The 18,806-nt window shown below is 43.5% G+C and overlaps 4 protein-coding genes and 1 long non-coding RNA gene across 9 annotated transcripts in view; 3 read left to right on the plus strand and 2 right to left on the minus strand.

Annotated features, from left to right (window-relative positions):
- The window catches only part of LOC115595755 (NACHT, LRR and PYD domains-containing protein 14-like), a 965,684-nt gene that overhangs the window by 151,902 nt on the left and 794,976 nt on the right, over nt 1-18,806 (minus strand).
- On the plus strand, nt 7-7,978 carry LOC115595803 (glutamate receptor-interacting protein 1-like). Of its 3 annotated transcripts, none has more exons than XM_030440638.1 (6): nt 7-480; nt 747-779; nt 1,717-1,827; nt 1,918-2,034; nt 2,117-2,263; nt 2,340-7,978. In XM_030440638.1, exons 3-6 carry the CDS (start codon nt 1,726-1,728, stop codon nt 2,637-2,639), a joined length of 666 nt encoding a protein of 221 aa, XP_030296498.1. In that variant the 5' UTR covers nt 7-480; nt 747-779; nt 1,717-1,725; the 3' UTR covers nt 2,640-7,978. The 3 variants fall into 3 exon arrangements, with proteins under 3 accessions (XP_030296498.1, XP_030296497.1, XP_030296499.1); XM_030440637.1 differs by lacking the exon at nt 747-779 and having other exon boundaries at nt 45-118; nt 369-480; XM_030440639.1 differs by lacking the exon at nt 7-480 and having other exon boundaries at nt 487-779.
- lsm8 (LSM8 homolog, U6 small nuclear RNA associated) lies at nt 8,620-10,357 on the plus strand. Its single transcript, XM_030440671.1, has 4 exons — nt 8,620-8,844; nt 9,100-9,140; nt 9,535-9,662; nt 9,925-10,357. Exons 1-4 carry the CDS (start codon nt 8,814-8,816, stop codon nt 10,013-10,015), a joined length of 291 nt encoding a protein of 96 aa, XP_030296531.1. The 5' UTR covers nt 8,620-8,813; the 3' UTR covers nt 10,016-10,357.
- On the minus strand, nt 10,487-18,082 carry tymp (thymidine phosphorylase). Of its 3 annotated transcripts, none has more exons than XM_030440609.1 (10): nt 18,063-18,082; nt 14,591-14,718; nt 14,322-14,524; nt 14,134-14,232; nt 13,904-14,033; nt 13,632-13,750; nt 13,337-13,499; nt 11,142-11,369; nt 10,834-10,974; nt 10,487-10,758 (listed from the first exon to the last, which is right to left on the minus strand). In XM_030440609.1, exons 2-10 carry the CDS (start codon nt 14,706-14,708, stop codon nt 10,610-10,612), a joined length of 1,350 nt encoding a protein of 449 aa, XP_030296469.1. In that variant the 5' UTR covers nt 14,709-14,718; nt 18,063-18,082; the 3' UTR covers nt 10,487-10,609. The 3 variants fall into 3 exon arrangements, with proteins under 3 accessions (XP_030296469.1, XP_030296471.1, XP_030296470.1); XM_030440611.1 differs by lacking the exon at nt 18,063-18,082 and adding an exon at nt 15,938-16,915 and having other exon boundaries at nt 10,574-10,758; XM_030440610.1 differs by lacking the exon at nt 18,063-18,082 and adding an exon at nt 14,921-14,978 and having other exon boundaries at nt 10,574-10,758.
- On the plus strand, nt 11,520-15,544 carry LOC115595830 (uncharacterized). Its single transcript, XR_003986796.1, has 4 exons — nt 11,520-11,779; nt 12,771-12,814; nt 13,164-13,212; nt 14,506-15,544. It is a non-coding gene; the product is annotated as an uncharacterized LOC115595830 (long non-coding RNA).

Below are 18,806 nucleotides of genomic sequence, written 5' to 3' on the forward strand. Positions count from 1 at the left end.
GTTAGCATCCCTGTACAAACCAGTAGGAGTTGCTAGCATCAAGCTAACAGCAGTAACAGCAGTGTGTCTCTATCTGCAGAGCCTGTAATCTGCCCAGCGGTCTAATCTCTGACAGCAGGTACCTCACTGACCTTTGACCTTTCAACCCCAACACAGTCCCGTCCAGAAACCCTTCACCTGGTGACCTTTGACCCCGCCTCACTGACACATACACCTGAAGGATGTGTATGTCGTCACTGCACATGTCCTCACAGAAGTCTCACCAGCATGACCTGTTCGTCACCAACCCTCCTGTGTGTGTGTGTGTGTGTGTGAAACCATCAGGATGTTTTTCTCTCTGATTGGCTGACCTTTGACCTCTCCTTCAGGTTCACTGTGGGGCACGACGGGACAGAACCGGACCAGGAGGAGAACTTCTGGTCTCAGGCTCTGGAGGATCTGGAGACCTGTGGACAGAGCGGCATCCTCAGAGAGCTGGAGGTGAGCGGGACTGATCACATCAACACAAACTCATTTTGTTTAGTTATTCACTTCTGTTTTCTTAGAATCATTAAGTTTGACATTTTAGACTTAAACCTGAAACACAATTTGATGTTATTCCTTTAAAAATTGATCAACAATGACATTAATTTATTCCCATCCCTTGTCGTCGTAATATTTCATCCTTCTCGAGCTAAAGTAACGACGTGTTTGTTGGAAGAATGTAGTGATAAAGCTGAAAAGAGAAATGACTCCTTCTCTTCCAGGAGTCTGGGAAGGAAGCGCACCTCCTCACTCCGGTATCCTCCTGCTCTCCACTACTAACTCTCCTCCTGTCCTCTCCTCTCTCTCCTCTCTGTCGCTGGAGTCTTAGCGTTGTCAAACATCAGACATGTTAGCTGTTCTTTTGAATGTGACTCTAACTGCACCCCAGCAGCAGGCTGCAGACCATGGTGACATCATTGTGACATTTCAGTGACATCGCCCAGCTTCTGACCAATCACGTGGCAGAGTCATGTTGCACCGGGCATGGCAGTTTGAGCAAGGCATGCTGGGAGAGCTTGTGCAAGGCCTGATGGGTAGTTTTGTTTTGCCAGTCATGAAGCAGATCTGTGAAGTCATGCATGCGTCTGATGAGTCCTTGATTCTGATTGGCTGAGAACTGGGAATCTGTTGAATGATGTGAGAAGATTTGGGTAATCTCAGGTAGAAGCGAGAGTAGATTCTTTGGTTCAAGAGTAGATTACTGGACAGAATGAGTTGATCCCTTCAGAAGAAAGATCAGGTCAGTAGATCCTAGCAGGAAAATTAACAGTAGATCATCTCAGTCAAACCGAGAGTAGCTCTTATCAGTAGATCCCTCAGTAAAAACAGTAGATCCTGTCAATAACACAGAAGTAGAACCTGTCAATATAAAAACAATAGATTGTGTGAAAAGAATCCTTATAGAATCAAGTCATCGTAGATCCTTTTGATGAAAACAGTAGTAGATCCTCTCAAAAGGATCCTGCCAGTTAGAAGACTAGCATCAGTAGATCAGTTGATCATGTCAGTAGATTCTATTAGTAGAAACAAGACTGGATCCAGTCAGTAGATCCTGCCAGGATTAGGTTTTGTTTGTTCTGTAAGAAGTTGGACTCCCAGGATGCCTTTGACCACCATGTTTATGATGGATCCAACCGTCTGCTTTTGATTGGCTGTCTGTGATCTGATTTTTTTCTTATTGGCTGTCTCCAGGCAACCATCATGTCAGGCTCCACCCTCAGTCTGAACCATGACCCCACCCCCCTGCGAAGCACACTGGGTCGCCAGGCGAGCTTCCAGGAGCGCAGCAGCTCCAGGCCACAGGTAACCTCCGACCTCCGACAGGTGACTGTTGTGTCGTATCTTACACTCTGGATCAGAGTTCTGAAGAATTCTTCCGGTGCCTTTTCTCAGGTGACAGCTCGGTCCAACACCTTGCCCTCTGACCCTCAGCGACGAGCCTTTGCCATGAGGAAGATGAGGCAAGAAGTCAATGAGATCCTAAACCAGAACCCTGTGGAACTCCACAAGGTGACGCGTGACTTCGACTCAGCAAAATGACCCGACATGAATGTTGTTGTGGTCCTAACAGAATCTGTGTGTGTGTCTGCAGCTGACTCTGGAGAAGGCCTCAGATCTGGAGGATTTTGGTTTCAGTGTTTCTGACGGTTTGTTGGACCGCGGGGTCTACGTTAGCAACATCCGACCGGGAGGCCCGGCAGAGCTGGGCGGCCTCCAAGCCTACGACCGAATACTACAGGTACAACACCTTTCTACAGCTCGGAGACACCGACTGGTTTCAGCCACGCTAACCGGTTCTGCTTTCTGTCCTCCAGATCAACCATGTACGTACCAGAGACTTTGACTGCTGCCTCGTCGTTCCACTGATCGCCGAGTCTCCGAACCACCTGGAGCTCGTCATCAGCCGAAACCCCACCTCCTCCACGTCCCTGCTGGCCAATCACACGGACTGCACCACCAACAGCAGCCACGCCTCTCAGCCACTCAGCAGTGAGCTGGGACCGTCGGAGGGAGAGGAAAGCGGTCCGATCAAGTGGACCTCACCGGGAGACGGGCTGATGGCGGGGCTCGGGGTGGGGCTCGGCGTGGAGCAGGTGAATAATAAATCTTTATAGCAGAGAAAAACTGGATCGAACCAGTTCTCACCAGACTGGACAGGAGAGGTCAACGAGGAGAACAATACAACAAAGTTGAATTAAACTGGTTTAGACCCGTCCAAACTGGTTCAGAGTGGACCCCCCATGGTGCTACACACCCTCTGGATGAACTTTGACCCTTGAACACTAAAGTTTGACCTTTGAACTGCTAAAGCAGCCTGAAAGCACACCGATGGACCGGAGCAACTCCTCACCTTTTCATCTGAACCAGTTCTGCATACTGGTCCTACTGGTGTCACTGGAACCAGAACTATGACTACTGATCCAACTGCAACCACTGGAGCCACTGGTCTTACTGGTCAAAGATTAATGGCTACTGATTCTACTGCAACCAGAGCCACAGCCAATGGTCTTACTGGTTCAAGACATGTGGGTTCTGGTCTTAGTGGTGACAGAACCATGGCTACTGATTCTACTTAATTCAGAGCTTACAGAACCGCAGCCCCTCTGAAGCCCCACTGAAGCCACAGCTACTGGTCTTACTGGTCCAAGACACGTGGGTTCTCGTCTTAGCGGTGACAGAACCATGGGTACTGGTCCAACTGAAACCAGAGCCACGGAGAGTGGTCCTACTGGTCCGCGACGTGGTTTCTTTCCCATAGTCTTAGTGGTCACAGAATCCTGGGTACTTAACGAGAGCCATGATCACTGCTTATATACGTCCAGAGCTGTGGCATCTGGTCTTACTAGAACCAGAACCATGGCTTCTGGCTGTACTGGCCAAGAACCACAGCAGCACAAAGACTGAATGGACTCCAGAAACCAGAATCTGCTGATGGACAGAGAGGTTGCCAAGGAGACTAGGGATGCTCCAATCAGACAGTCTAGGGCTGATGTCATTGGGATCGTCCAATCCGGTTCTGATTCATGACCGGATGAGACACCCGCCACTGTGATCCATATCAAAGTCTTACCTCACTGGTCCAAAACATTAAGATATCAGCTGCTTGTCCCTCCGTGAGGTTCTGTAGGAAACACCTGAACCCTCCATGTCTGAGTTACAGGACGGTCTTTGGATGAATTCTGGGTAAAGGTCCCACCTGGGTTACGGGTCGAGGTGGGTTGTGTTGAGGCAGAAGAAGAACAACGGTTACAGTTAAATGTTCAGTCTTAAGATGGTGACGTGAAGGTATGAAGCTGAAAATCAGACATGGTGCTGGTCCGGTTAGGATGAGAATCTAGAGGGACGGATCCATAAAAGATGCAGGCGCTCAAATTTGATTCGGACATGTTGTTAATCCTGCGATGTTCCAAACTCTGACACATCCAAAGTTATTAGCTCGTAGCCCAAAAGACACTTACAGAGGTCAACATCTGCACCTGGAGTGGTTCGAGAAGGGGGATCGATACCAACCGATACCGGTTCTGAAAGGTGCGGGGCTAAACATAAGAGTAGCACAGAAGATGAGAGTAACTGATCCAACCCAACGTATGTAGATTTCTAACATATATGTTGGATTGAAACTGTAAATCTTGAACAAGTTTAATGCCAGGAAATCTTTTGGTGTCACGAACAGGAATAAACCCAAAACCTAAAGAACCTCCAGCCGACTTTATCCAGTCATAGTTAAACAAACCATGTCAACATTTAAAGTCCCCAAAGGTTAAAAATGTGTCGAGCACTGAAGGCTAGAATTAGATTTAACAAACACATAATCTGGTTCCTTCATCTTCAATCATGAAGTTCTTAATTTGAATCAAAACTCAGACTTTTGACTCTGAATAGAGTTTGAAAAACTCTACGTATACATACGTTATAGCTGCTCTTGAGCAACAAAACAATTTGCTCGCACAGCTTCTGTTTCCAGGATCGAGAATAAAGTTTGAACCCCGACATTCAGACCTGAAGTCAGCTCGTACAAGACGCCTCGATCTCTATCTGCTTAGGAAACTCTGCAAAATGTGCCAATTTTCAAGTGGAAGTTAGTGGAAAACATGTTTATATTCTGTTTGTTGCACCGCTATCGACAAATTAAATCTATAACCAGCTGGATTGGAGGAAAACAGGCAGCCATGATGGATTCGGCAACAAAAAACAGTGTGAAAGACTTTTATTAGCTGTCGATTTTAAGCACAGACTGTGTAAAAGAAGTAGACGTAGCGTTTCGGGTCTGAGGAGTGAAGCCAATAAGGAAGTGCCTTAAACCTGCATTCTTTGTAATGGCCAGCAGCGGGGGGGACTCCACTGGTTGCAAAAAGAAGTCTATGAGGAATTGAGCCTACTTCCCACTTCATTTATTACCTCAGCAAACAGTTTCCTAAATTGTTTACGGTCTCAATCTCTAGTTTGACGTCTTCTTTAACGCAGCGTGATGCTCAGTAAGTAAAGGTAGAGAATATTAGACGATAACGAAGATCCAATCAGGAAACCCTCCACAAGCTCCGCCTTCTTATCCAAACATGGTCACTTCTGGCTCCAAGAGAACAAGATGGCGACGGCCAAAAATGCCAAACTCAAGGCTTCAGGATGGAAGTCCACAGACCGGCTGGAGACACACGATTGGCTACGAGCACTTCTGTTACACAGTTTATGACCTGAAGACAAAATCGAGTTCTTCCCAATAATCATCAGCTGGTTCTGGTTCTGATCGGAGCATCCCTAATGAGATGGACACTAAGACAGAGGGTTTACTGTTAAGATTTTAGTTCAGTGCCATGAACGAGCTGCACACTGGAAGAGTAATAATCATGTTGACAATAATGATGATGATGATGATGATGATGATGATGACACTGAGCAGTTCAATAAGAATCTTTTTCTACTGTTTACACCTATTGGACTGGCCACACTGTGTGTACGTATGTGTGCGTGTCTGTGTGTGTGTTTGTTATGTGTGTGTGTTAAACACAAGGCCAGTTAAAGCTCCTCCCACCTCAATTCCTCGTCTTGGCTTAGCCCCGCCCTCCCACTTCTTCCCTTGACCAATAGGCAGCCAGGATGAGAGACAGACGGCAGTTCTGAGAGATTCAGCTGATTGGCTGGAACCAATCAGAAAAAAAAAAAAAAAAAAAAACCCTACATAGATACAGAACGTCTATATCTAGGAAATAAACCCTTTCCTGCCTGTCTGTGATTGGTTCTCCTCAACACACAAACTGACCAATCAGCTCCCAGGAAGAAGCCAAGCATGCCCCCACCCCGACTTCCCCGACCCCCCCCCCCAGTAACAGTGATCTATTATGCTAATCGATCGGTGTGTTTTTTGATTGACTGTTGTCAGTTTTCTCTGTTTGTTTGTTTGTTTGTTTCCATGGCGACTGAACCTGAAAAAGATGTAAAATAGATTAAAAAACGGTTCAGTCCCGTCGCTGTTCACATCGAATCCATCGAACCCCGAAAACCTTCACCTCATATCCACAAACGACGATGTTACACCAGAAAAAACCCTGAAAAAACAGGAAACCTGTGACAGTAAATACCTGTGTGTGTGTGTGTGTGTGTGTGTGTGTGTGCGTGCGTGCGTGCGTGTGTGTTTTGGAGCGATGTCATGATGTCAACATCTTCCTGCTCTCACCTCATTCTGAACTCACTATTTAAACTGGCCAATCAGAACCCTCCCTCAGCACCAACCACCACCAGTAGAAACCCTCCATGAGTTTAACAACCAATAGCCTGTCCTGTGCTTTGGTTTGGAGAGCTGTGATTGGCTGGGACTGTAACGCAGCTGGGATAAGCTGTTTCTGTGTGGATAGTTGTGATTGGCTGTTCAACTCCGTCCCAAACCCTGTTAAGTGTGACGTTTTCAATTTGAAGCACAGCACTAGCTTGTAGTTAGCATGTGGCTAGCAGACACTGAGCACAAGGCAAGCATAAGCCTAACATGTGGCTACTGTAGGGTAAACACACATAGCACAAGGCTAACACATAAACCACCGGGCAAACATCTGGTGAATATATGGTTAGCACACAGCTAACACAAGGATAACATCGAAACAACACACATAGTTAGCAGATGGCTAGCCAAGGTCGAACACCAGGCTAATGCAGCTAGTGTATGGTCAGCACACACCTAGCACAATGCTAATATAGGGCTAACATCTGGTGAACATAGCTAATATTTGGTTAGCACACAGCTAACACAGGGCTTATACCTGGCTAGTATAGGTAATATGTGGTCAGTACACAATAAGAACAACCATAGCAGCTGGTAAACGTAGCTGGTATTAAGTTAGCACAGGGCTAACTTTGGGTAAACATGGCCGGTATTTGTTTAGCACACAGCAAACAGAATTAACATCTGTTTAACATTGCTTTCAGATGTTTAGCATACAGCTAAAGCAGAGATAACATCTGGTTAACACAATTGGTATATGGAAAGTGCACATTAGAACAAAGCTAACACATGGTAAACATTGCCAGTAGAAGGTTAGCACACAGCTGACTTAAGGCTAAGCACAGACCTGGAACACAGCTAAGACATGGTTAGCAGCTAATATCTAGTTAGCACACTGTTAACACAGGGCTAACACAACTAAGGGTTAGCGCAGGGCTATCCAGCTAGTATGTTGGTAGCACAGAGACTATAGCAAGGCTAACACGGGAGTTACACCTGGTAAACAAAGCTAACATTCAGTTTAGCTTATAAATAACAAGGGGCGTAGCACACGACTATTATAGGGCTAACAAGGCTAATATTCAGTTAGCCTATGGGTAGCATTCACCGTAATATTGCTAACATTACACAACCACTCTGCTCAAAACAATGCTGAATGTGCTAACTGGAAAGAGAGCCGTGCCAGGTGATTAGCGCTGTTAGCATTTTAGCACTTAGCTAAGACAAACTGTTCCACCAATGGGAAAAAGCCACGGAGCTGAGAGGCGTGGCTTCAGGAGGGTTTGATGAGTGAGATCTTAAGCCATACACACTGTGTTTGTGCGCATGTATCAACTGTGTGTGAGTGTGTGTGTGTCTGTTGGGGTGTGTGTTTGTACGTGTGTGCATGTGTGAGTGTGTAACATTGCAGGGATTTGCACTCTAGTGATTCACCTCAGCAAGATGTCCACCCACACACAGACACATAGACACACATGCACACACACACACACACATACACACACATGCATTGCACTGCCATTTGAAATAGTGGGTCAGATTAGTTTCCATGTAGCTTCACCAACCAACCAAACTGTATTTTTCTTTAAAGGAACAGGGATGTTGTAAAGTATTTTTGTACAAATTTAATACTTTGGTAGCATGACGTTCCTGGTGTTTGTCCTGTCGGGCTCCACTGCTCTCCTCCACCCCCCTTTGTATGGACGACTACTGAGCAACAATAAAGATGAAGACCTGCTGGGAGGACTGGACTCACTGTTTGTTTCTACAATTAACATTTAGATGTAGTTTGAAAGGTAAACTTCACACAAGCCTCAGAAATCTGGGTTAATACATAAAAAAATGTTATTTTAGCCAATGCATCATTTCTCGCAGCGACATTACGTATCAGTATTGAAAAATAAATTATATTATCACGTTTTGATCATATTCCACTAATGATAACATTCATCTACGTTCAATACAATCAAGTCACAGTTTTATTTTACTATCATAATAATATGAAAAATATTAATATTTTATATAGATCAGATATTCTTATTGTTTTAACGAAAGACGACAGCTGACGGATTTCCTCTTTAAATTGTGTAACATGGCACATTTTGTATTTAAGAAAGTTAAAAACATCATTTGTGTTGTTGAAAAAGTTCACTAAAGTAATTATGCTCATTATGCAGAATGGACCATTTCAAAATAATGTAGGCTTCATGACATAATTTAATCTTTTTCTTTTCTTTTTCTTTTAAATAAAAACGTCAGTCACTCTGACGCCCTTTTACCTGTAAAACAAGAGTAATTAAATATTCAGGTTATTATATTTTATAGTAGAAAGTATTTTACGTTTAAACACAAACCGGATGTGACGTTTCGCTCGGCGCGCTTCTGTCCTGCCTGCTCGGTGTTGGATTAGTTCTGTCTGTCCTGCGGTGTGTTGTCGCTGTTAGCTGCTGTTAGCTCCTGTTAGCTCCTGTTATCGGCTGTTTCTCCGCCACATTTGCACCGTTTCATCACCAGCTCGCCGCTGGAAACATTAACCGACCTCTCTGCTGGATAAATAACCGCCGAACCAGCAGGAAGCATGTCGACCGCCCTGGAGAGCTACATCAACCGTATCCTGCCGCCGCCGCTAGCTAGCTAACACGCTAACTGCCCGTCTGAATGAATGAACCAACGCTAGTTAGCTTAGCCTCTAAGCTAGCAGTGATGTTTATGTAGTTATTTATGGTGTAGCTGCTCTGGTTAGCAGTGTAGGAGTGTAGTTAGAGTTATCAGTGTGTTGAGTTATCTTTGTTGAAGATAAAAATGTTAATTTAATGAGTGTTTCGTCCAGAAAAGTGTTTTTTCTTTAACTCGGTGTGAATCAGGTACTGTGGCCATCATCACCTCCGACGGCAGGATGATCGTGGTGCGTTCAGATACATCCTAAACCACCTGTGTGTTAAATTAGTCAGTGCTTTGATTGATTGATTGATTGATTGATTGATTGATTGATCAGCTTCATAGTAATACATGAGTAAACATTCTAGGGATGCAAAATGTTTGGAAATGTGTGTTAAAGCTATTTATCTGAGTATAATCGATAATTGGATGCATTAATATGAAGCATCTTTGTGCCTGCAGGTGTTTACAAGCTACTGATTTATTTATTTAAAAAAAACAATACACAAATTATTGGTTATCTTATCAATTCAGGTGATCATCAATTTATTGTCACTCAAAAAGCAAGATGAGTGTTTTTGATATTTGGCGTGTTCTTCATCTGTGTGTGTGTGTGTGTGTGTGTGTGTGTGTGTGTTCAGGGCACGCTGAAGGGCTTCGATCAGACCATCAACCTGATCCTGGACGAAAGTCACGAGCGGGTGTTCAGCTCCAGTCAGGGGGTGGAGCAGGTGGTGCTGGGACTCTACATCGTCAGAGGAGACAACGTGTGAGTGACCTTTGACCTTTTTCCACCTGTCACCTGTCCGTCCGTCACGTTGGGGATGTGATGGAGGTGTTCAGGATGTCTAATCGCAGAGCTGCTGCATTGTTCTGTCCTCGCGTGACGTCAGATTTCAGGAGCAGAATCACAGAAATTAACGTTGTGGGCTCTGATTTATTTTGTTTATTTCTAATAATAATAAATCAACTTCGTTCTTACAAATATCATCTTTTTAATGATAAGGTACATTTCTCTGTGTGTGTTTCAGGGCGGTGATCGGGGAGATCGACGAGGAGACGGACTCCACTCTGGATTTAGGAAACATCCGGGCCGAACCGCTCAACTCTGTCGTCCACTGACCTCTGACCCCTCCCTCCCTCTCTGTCTCCACGGCGACAGATGACAGCATGAGTCAGCTGTGTGTTGCAGGAGTCTGTTGTCAGACGCAGGTTTCCTGAGTTCTCTGGATCAAAACCGACTGATGTTCAATAAAAGTTAAGTGTTAGAAAAGTCTCCAGAAACGTCAGAGAAGCTTTTTCTTCCACCAACAGACTCCTGAAGTGTTTCTGTTTGGATTTATTCTTTTTTTATATATATATAAATAAAGATGTGAATGGTTAGAAGTTGTTAGATTAACTTTTTTATGCTTCGAGTCTTTGTCAGATTGAGATTGTTTAATAAAGTTTCATTTTTCGACAAAACATCTGTGTGTGTTTCCTTGAAAACAAAATACAACATTCTGGAAATTGTCCTGAATTTAAAACCTGTTAAATATCTATAATCTATAAACATGCTGTGTTCAGGGCCACCAACAAACTCAGGAAAAGAGATGTTTCTAAGCAAATCTTTTTATTAATCTCAGCACCAATCAGAAAATATTTATGTAAATGTTTAAAGGCATCGTCATCATGAACGTTGTAAACACTGCAGGTCATTAAAAGTCCGTACGGGCTTTAAATCGTGTTATGAGGCAGCAGCAGCTCTTTCACCAGAGTCTGTTGTGTTCGAGCGTCGGTTCCCAGAGTCAGAGCGTTCTTCAGTCGATCGATCTGGTCTGGAGTCGGAGCCGGAGACTCGTAATGGAGCCGCAGCCAGGAGACGCCTGGAGACACAACAGATCATCAGGAGGATGTCCCTGAACGCATCATCATCATCATCATCATCATCAGTGTCTCACCTTTCTTCACCCTCTGACCCACCGACACCAGTAGCTCCGCCCCTACACTGTGATTGACAGGTTCTCCGGCCTTTGATCGCCCCGCCCCCAATTTGTGAAGAACTTCAGCTAAAACCAAACCGTCCACGTCCTGAACCACACCTGAGACAGACAGAGAGACATTTACATTTCAGTAAATTAAGACATTATTTGTGATATAAATATTGTGATTATGGATAATTTATCTGCAGCCATCTTGGCTATAATTCACATGATAATCAATAAAATATATAATTAATATTATTGATATTATCATATATTGATCTGACCCTCTGCTGAGGTCTTCAGCTCCATCTGGTGCTCGGACCTCCTCAGGGCGCTGTAGTCTTTCGTGTGGGCGGAGCAAAGCGTCCGAGCCGTCTCATTGGCCACGCCCTGAGCCTCCATCATGGCCTGGAACTTGGACAGAGCAGCTCCACCAATCACAGCATCAGAAATCTTTTTCTTGCCCTCTGATTGGTCGGACACCAGGCCGGTCATCATCAGCAACAACCCGCCTACAGAAACAACAACAATACTTCTTACTTTACTTGTTGATTGTCAATTATACTTGTTTTTATTAATTTAATTTTGTGTTTGCAGCTTTTAAAAAAATCATTATTACCGTCAGTGACTAATAAAATAATTAATTTACAGGATTTGTTTTATTGTGAATATTTTGATACTGATCTGATAATCATATTTACCAAAGTGACATTTATTTTAATTAACTGATTAAGTAATTAATTTAAAGAAGACCAGCAGCAGACGCTCAATAGTCCCATGACCTCTGAACTAGCCATCGGCTCCATGTTTGTGCTGCAGATTGTCCGCTTTCCCGGGTTTCCTGAACTACTCACCTGCGGCCGCACCCGCTGTTAATTGTGTAAAATGTGAATGGAGTTTGGTGCAAGAGCTCCTCAGACAGGTAAACAACAGACGTAGCTAACGTTCGCGTCGTAAGCTAGCTAGCTAACTAACGTCCGCGTCGTAAGCTAGCTAGCTAACTAACGTCCGCGTCGTTGGCTAGCTAGCTAACTAACGTCCGCGTCGTTGGCTATCTAGCTAACTAACGTCCGCGTCGTTGGCTAGCTAGCTAACTAACTAACGTCCGCGCCGTTAGCTAGCTAGCTAGCTAGCTCGGTACTGTTTGTAGTTTATAAAACAAACAGTCGTCACACAGAAACATTCCGACAGCATCACGTTTCTCTCGATGTGTTTTAAAATGTTTCTGTTGTTGTTCGTCAATTTGTGACGGTTACAGAAGCAAAACGTCATGCTAACATTAGCTTGTTCTGCTAAGCTAGCTGCTAATAACCGCAGTCAGTTTATAAGCTATCGTTTCTAACGTCCGCCACAGTTTATTACATTTACAGTTAAAACAAAGAGTTTATCCATGAATTTACAACTATTTAAAGACCGTAAGTAATCATTATTTTCATTATTGGTTGATCTGCCAATTATTTCACAATTAATTGATTAGTTAATTATTTATAAAAGGTCTGAAAACGGTTAAAAACGTTCATCTTTAAGTTTTTGAGTTTCACAACAACTGTTCAAAATTCAGAAAATATTAAGTTAATGTTGTATAGACGCATTAAAAGAAATATCTGCACATTAAACATGCTCTGACTTCTAGTTATTTTTGTTTATTTGGATGATTATTTCTAAATTGTTAAGTTAAACAGCTCAAACATTACATTTAATATCTTTACATTTTGGGTTGTTTTGGACAAAATGAGACATTTTAAATTGTTGCTGACATTTTATAAATCTATCACACAAACAGTCGTCTTGGTCGCAGCTCTGTGACATTAAGTTATTGATACCTACCTAATTAATCGATTAGCTGCCAACTATTGAATCAATCGGCAACTATTTAAATAAAGAAGTATTCAGTAATAATTCTGTGATTCCAGGACGAAACGAGACGTGATGTCGTCATCTTGGACTTTGAGAAGCGGTGAGCAGCAGTTTTCACAATGTTCTCACATTTTATTGATCAGACAGCTGATCGATTAATTAAAAAATGATCAACTGTGATAATGATCGCTTGTTGCAGCTCTGATGTCATGACAGACCTGAGGTACTGTCAGAGATGTTAAACTTTAATTATCATGTAAGTCGACTGACAGAATATTGATCAACCAACAGAGACGATTTCTGTCTGCAACAGTTTTAACAATCAATCGTTTAATTCGTCCTTCAACTAAAGATGTTTCACATTTTCTTACTCCAGTTTCTCAGTTGTCAGGTTTTTTCTGCTTTTCGTGTCTTCAGTGAAACTAAACTGAATATTTTTGTGGTTTCAGACAAAAAGACAGAACCAGAACACGTCACCTCGGACTCTGGACGATCGTGGTAAGTCTGACGTTCATGTTTAAGTTTAGATCAGAGTCCGACAAACTGAATTCGATCAATATCTGCGTCTTAATGTTCTAATCGGACCGTGAGAGAACTTCAGGGTTCAGATTAAAGTGGTTACCCAGAGTGGTGACCAGCTCCATCAGGTCGTCGGGTCCTCTCCCCTTCAGCGCCTCCAGAGACTCCATCACCTCCAGACTGTTTCCCACACATCGACCAATCGTACCGTCCATACAGCTAAGCACCGCCCCCGTACGGATACCCAGCCCGTTTCCTGCGCTCACCTGAAATATCATCACCATCATCATCATCATCATCATCATCGTCATCATTGTCATCATTGTCATCAACAGCATCATCATCCAGCTGGTTGTTCAGTGAATCAGATCATCTTGATTAATGTTTAATTGACTTACTAACGACTGTGCTAGCTCTTTAGCGCTGTCCAGGTCTTTATACAGAGCAGCTCGTCCAAACTTCACATCCAGAACCAGAGCCGTCAGAGACTCGGCGCCTTTCTTTGAGATGATGGAACCTGAAACGACAACAACAAGTTTAAATCCACATTAATGAGTCGGACTGTGAGCGGCGTGGTCATCTCAGGAACGCCGCGTGCTAACGGTGCTGCAGCTACTGTTAATTGCTGTGAGATTGAAACAATAACACAGAATGAACAGCGGGTCGGTACCAGTGATCAGCGGCAGGCTGTCCACGGTGCTGGTGGCGTCCCGCAGAGCGTACAGGACTCGATCTGCAGGAACCAACCGCTCCGTCTGACCCACAATGCAACAGCCCACTGAGGTCAGGATCTTCAGGATCTGTAAAATCAATCGATATTAAACCACCAATCAGTGATCATTCATACAGTACCGACGTCTGTAAACGGGTCGTATTGTGAAGGTGAGCGGTTTGTGTCACCTGAGCTGCTGATTGGTTGATGTTGAATCCTGGAATTGATTCCAGTTTATCCAGAGTTCCTCCTGTGTGAGCTAAGCCCCGCCCACTGATCATAGGCACCTGTCAGACACACGAGGTCACCTGAGGTTATGACATCATCAGGTGAATGACTGTGGCAGCAGGTATGACGTGTGTGCAGGTGTGTTTACCTTACAGCCGCAGGCAGCTAGCGCAGGCGCTAACACCAGACTGACTTTATCGCCCACGCCGCCTGTTGAGTGTTTGTCCACAACAAGCCCCTCCCACTCCTTTGGCCATGACAGCACCTCCCCTGATGACATCATCTCCCTGGTCAAGGTAACGGTCTCTGTGATGTTCATTCCCTTCTGCCAGATCGCCATCAGCATGGCGCCTGAACACAGAGGAGGTTTAGAAACAGGAAGTGATGTCAGCAGAGCGTCTGTCTGTCTGTTCGTACCTGTCTGACATTCCTGGATGGTTTTCTGGGTCACGGCCTGGATGAAGGTTCTGACGTCTTCATCAGTGAGTGCGACTCCATCTCTCTTCTTCCTGATCAGTTCTTGGATCGACAGCATCTCCGTCAGTCTGCAGAACCACAGCAGACACACACACACACACACACACACACACACACACACACACACACACACACCCCCGATCAGCTGTAATGAAGACATTCTCTACAGTTCAGTGTCCTGACATCATCATCCACACAAACCCTGCTGCAGCACTTTCCTCTGAGCCGGGTCAGAACGTGCTGCATGTTTTTCCTTCCCATCACACTCACCGAGAGTGAAGATCTTTAGTTTTTTCTCCTCAGACGTCTTCTGAGTTTTACACGTCGTGTGAAGTTCCTGCTGGAGAAAATTAAATGTTTCCTGCTTCTGCTGCTTCACAGTAAAAGCTTTTAAATTTCTAAACAACAAAGGACTTTTATTGTGAAGAATTTATAGGAAATAAAACGTGTCAATTGATCCGGCTCTTCTCCACTAACACACCGAGGTGCCACATCAACACAAAGACTGTCCATAACAAAGATGACCCACTACAGCCGGCGCTGTGCTGTGAGGCGGTTTACACTTCCTGACGAGGTCCGCTCGCACGCCACCGCCATTTTAACACCGACACACCTCAGAGGGTTCTGATCCGTCTCTGTGAACGCCCCGACTTCACGTGTCAGACAGCACACGGTCCAAAAACATTAAAAGCACAATAACAGACGCAGATGAAGCTGCTGATGATGAACTGAACTGTGATCGATCTGCTGATCAGCTGTTCGGTTAATAAAATGTCAGAAAACGGTGGAAAAAGTCGGAGTTTCCTCAAAAGTCCACGAGCCAAAGATGTTCAGTTCTGACAGTCGGATGTTCGACTGTATTTAGAATAAAAGATAAATAAAAATTGCACTTGAGTTAACGATTCTGAATATTTTGTGGTTAATTTAAAAGTCGATTAATTGTCACAAACAGTACTGAGAAATAAAATATGTTATTTTTAGACAAACATCTACAAAATGAGGAAGAAAATTAATTAATTTAAGATATAAAACATAACAAACACGTAAAAATGATCGTATGACCCAGAAACATGTTTTAAACTATTACACATAGAATAATGTGTACCATTATTCTGTTATTCTATATTAGAACTAAAATGTTTAATTTGAGCAGAACGTTTGTATAAATGTGTGTTTACTGTAAATATGAACATACAGTGAAAATAATCAAACTTGGACAATTAAAGGAACGTTAATAAAATGTCAAACAAAGTAATTTTTATAGTAAATGATCGAACATCGTCAAACCTTCGTCTCAGCTCGATGAAGGAAATGATCCAAATTATTCCAGACAGGAGTAAAAAGTTCTGGAGCTGATTTTCTTCTTCTGTCTTTTATAGTTTGCAGCCATCTGAACGGTGACGAGTGTCTGAGTCTAGTTTCACTTTTGAAATGAGACTGAAGTCTTTAGTTAACTAATTCCAGACGGATTATAGAGAAGCTGCTCTTTGTTTCGGACTGAATCATCAGCTGTTAACTTTGAGCTGCAGCGGTGTGACCGGCTCAGTGACTGAAGGTGTGTCAGTCGCAGCAGGAGATGATGTTCCAGTCAGCCACCGTCTGTTCTTTAAATACTCAGCAGAGGAAGTCTGACGATGAAGGAAGGAAGTCGTTTATTTTAAATCTAACACTCGTGTAAAAGAACAGAAGCGTCCGACTGGACCGACGAGGAAGTGCTGACTGAGTGTGACGGGTCGGATGAAGAAACTCTTGAATTAATCTTGTTGCTCAATGATGGAAAACAGAAACACAATGCAGACTTCTCATGAGTCATGATCGTTTGTGCCGACCTGTCGGGCCGGTAGAGATTAAAGACTTAAGATTTAAGGTTTTATTTATCCCACAACGGGGAACTTCTCTTGTTCCTGCAGCTCGTACCGATCAGATCTTTGACTTTGATTCTGGTCCCTGAACGATACCGGGCCCTGACGACTGAACTCCAGCAGGAGGCGACGACGCAGCTTTAAAGTGAAATCAGGAGGGAAACTTTGAAGAGAAATGTTTGCTTCGTCAACTGTTAGCCGTTAGCTCGATGGCGTTACACTGAGGAGGAGGAGCCTGTTTGTTCTGTGAAGCTGCTCAGTGGTGTCAGAACCGACCCGGATCTTCTGTGCTGCGGGCTGATAGAACCGACCGGGCCGGCTGACTTCCTGTTTAGCTCCCGGCCAATGAACCGAGTCGCATTCTACAGATGCTTCTGTCATGACGTCAGCCGACAGGAAACAGTCTGCTGCGCCGCAGTGACTCACCTGATGATGTCATCACACTGTTTGACCACTTTGTAGGAAACTGGCTTCGAGGCCCGGCGCTCCTCCTGAAGGCCCGGTCGGTTCTGTGAGCAGTTCTAGTTCTGAGTGTCATTAATAATGTTTTAGTAACATTTTATAAAACTGATGATCATGTTCCAGCTCGTGTCCTCTCACGTCTCACTTCAGTTTCTCTTCCAACACGTGAAACTTTAGTTTTATTCTCGTCCGTCATGTGATTCTGCAGCACCGGCGCCGGTTCAGTCCACCAATCTGTGCTTTTATGTTTTTATGCTGCTGAAGAATTTGATCTTTCAGATCAATAAAGATCATCAGAACGGATCATAAACAAAACAGCTGAGAGCTCAAAGTAACTGGAATGTAACTAAGTACATTTACTCGAGTCCTGCACGCAGGAACAGTTTGGAGGTACTTCACTTCATTCTGCAGGAGAATACTTTATACTCCACTACATGTACCTGATACCTTTAGTTACAAGTTACTTTACAGATTACTTTCTGCTGCAATTAGATTAAATCTGTTCAAATCAGTCGACTCAGAGAACGACTACAGTGTGTATAATATGTACAAATACTTTTACTTGTGCATAAGTAAAGATATGGTGTTAAAACATTACTTTGGTGAAAGTGAAAGTAGTTTTACTATTGAGTATTTCTACACTGAAACAGAATCAATACCTCCAGATAAATACTGTCAAACCTGATCAATGAGTCAGAAGATGTACTCTGATATTAACTTCAGTAAAAGAACAAATACCACATTGTGAAACAACTGCAGACAAAACCGTACTTATAAATACTCTCAGCAGAATGTACTCAGAGTATGAAAGTAAAAGTATTGATTACACATTAACACATCTGGAGGTTTTCACTGGACAGGAGTGTGTCAGACAAATGTCATCTGAAAAGTAACTAGTAACTAAAACTGTCAGACAGATACAGTGCAGTGAATAACTCCAGCGCAGTACTCCAGTAAATGTACTTAGTTACTTTCTATCCCTGATGAACAAACAACAGAAACAATAAACAACATTTTAACGTTTTAACGACTGAGCAGAGACGACACACACACACACACACACACACACACACACACACACAGCCTACCTGTTCTGTGTTTTAGTCCACAAAGTGTCGTCGACCCTTCAGCTCATCATTAAACAGCAGCAGGTCAACAGTCCGCCGGCCAATCAGAGCGAGCGGGGAGGAGGAGGAGGAGGTGAACAGCCAATCAGGTCGCAGCTCTGGTTTACTGAATGTCCCAAAAATCCTGCAGAGCGATTCTGCGAGCGTGAAGACATTCGTCCTGTGTGACAACATTTTTCTGCAGATTTCAAGCTGAGAGAAAAACAACAGAACTTCAGGTCCAAACGGGCTCAGAACCACGTCTCCTGATCGGACCTGAACCATCAACATCATACTCTAGAACTTCTGCTCGTGTCTGAAGTACCTCAGAGTAATGTGTACATTTGTAAATAAGCTCGTTAGAGTAAAGTTACATATTTAATGTATTTATCCACATGATCAGAACCAGAATTCAGCATTGTTCTGAGTTTTGCAGACTGATTGATGATTTACATGAATTAATGTCAGAATATGTGACGGCATGTTATCAAACGATGTGAATGATTCTCTGCTTCTCATCATCGATATCGATCAGATAACTGATAAATTCAACATTTATTATTTATTAACCTCCTATAAAAATCCTAAATCTTCATCTTCATTGATTATCGATCACTGAGAGCATGTTGACACTTCTGTATGATCCTTTTAACGTATAATCAATTAAAACAGTAGAAAAGACGACATGTTAATGAAATGAAACCATCAGAACGTGTTTGTTGTTCA

This window comes from Sparus aurata, chromosome 14 (genome assembly GCF_900880675.1).
Source record: "Sparus aurata chromosome 14, fSpaAur1.1, whole genome shotgun sequence".
NCBI lineage: Eukaryota > Metazoa > Chordata > Actinopteri > Spariformes > Sparidae > Sparus > Sparus aurata.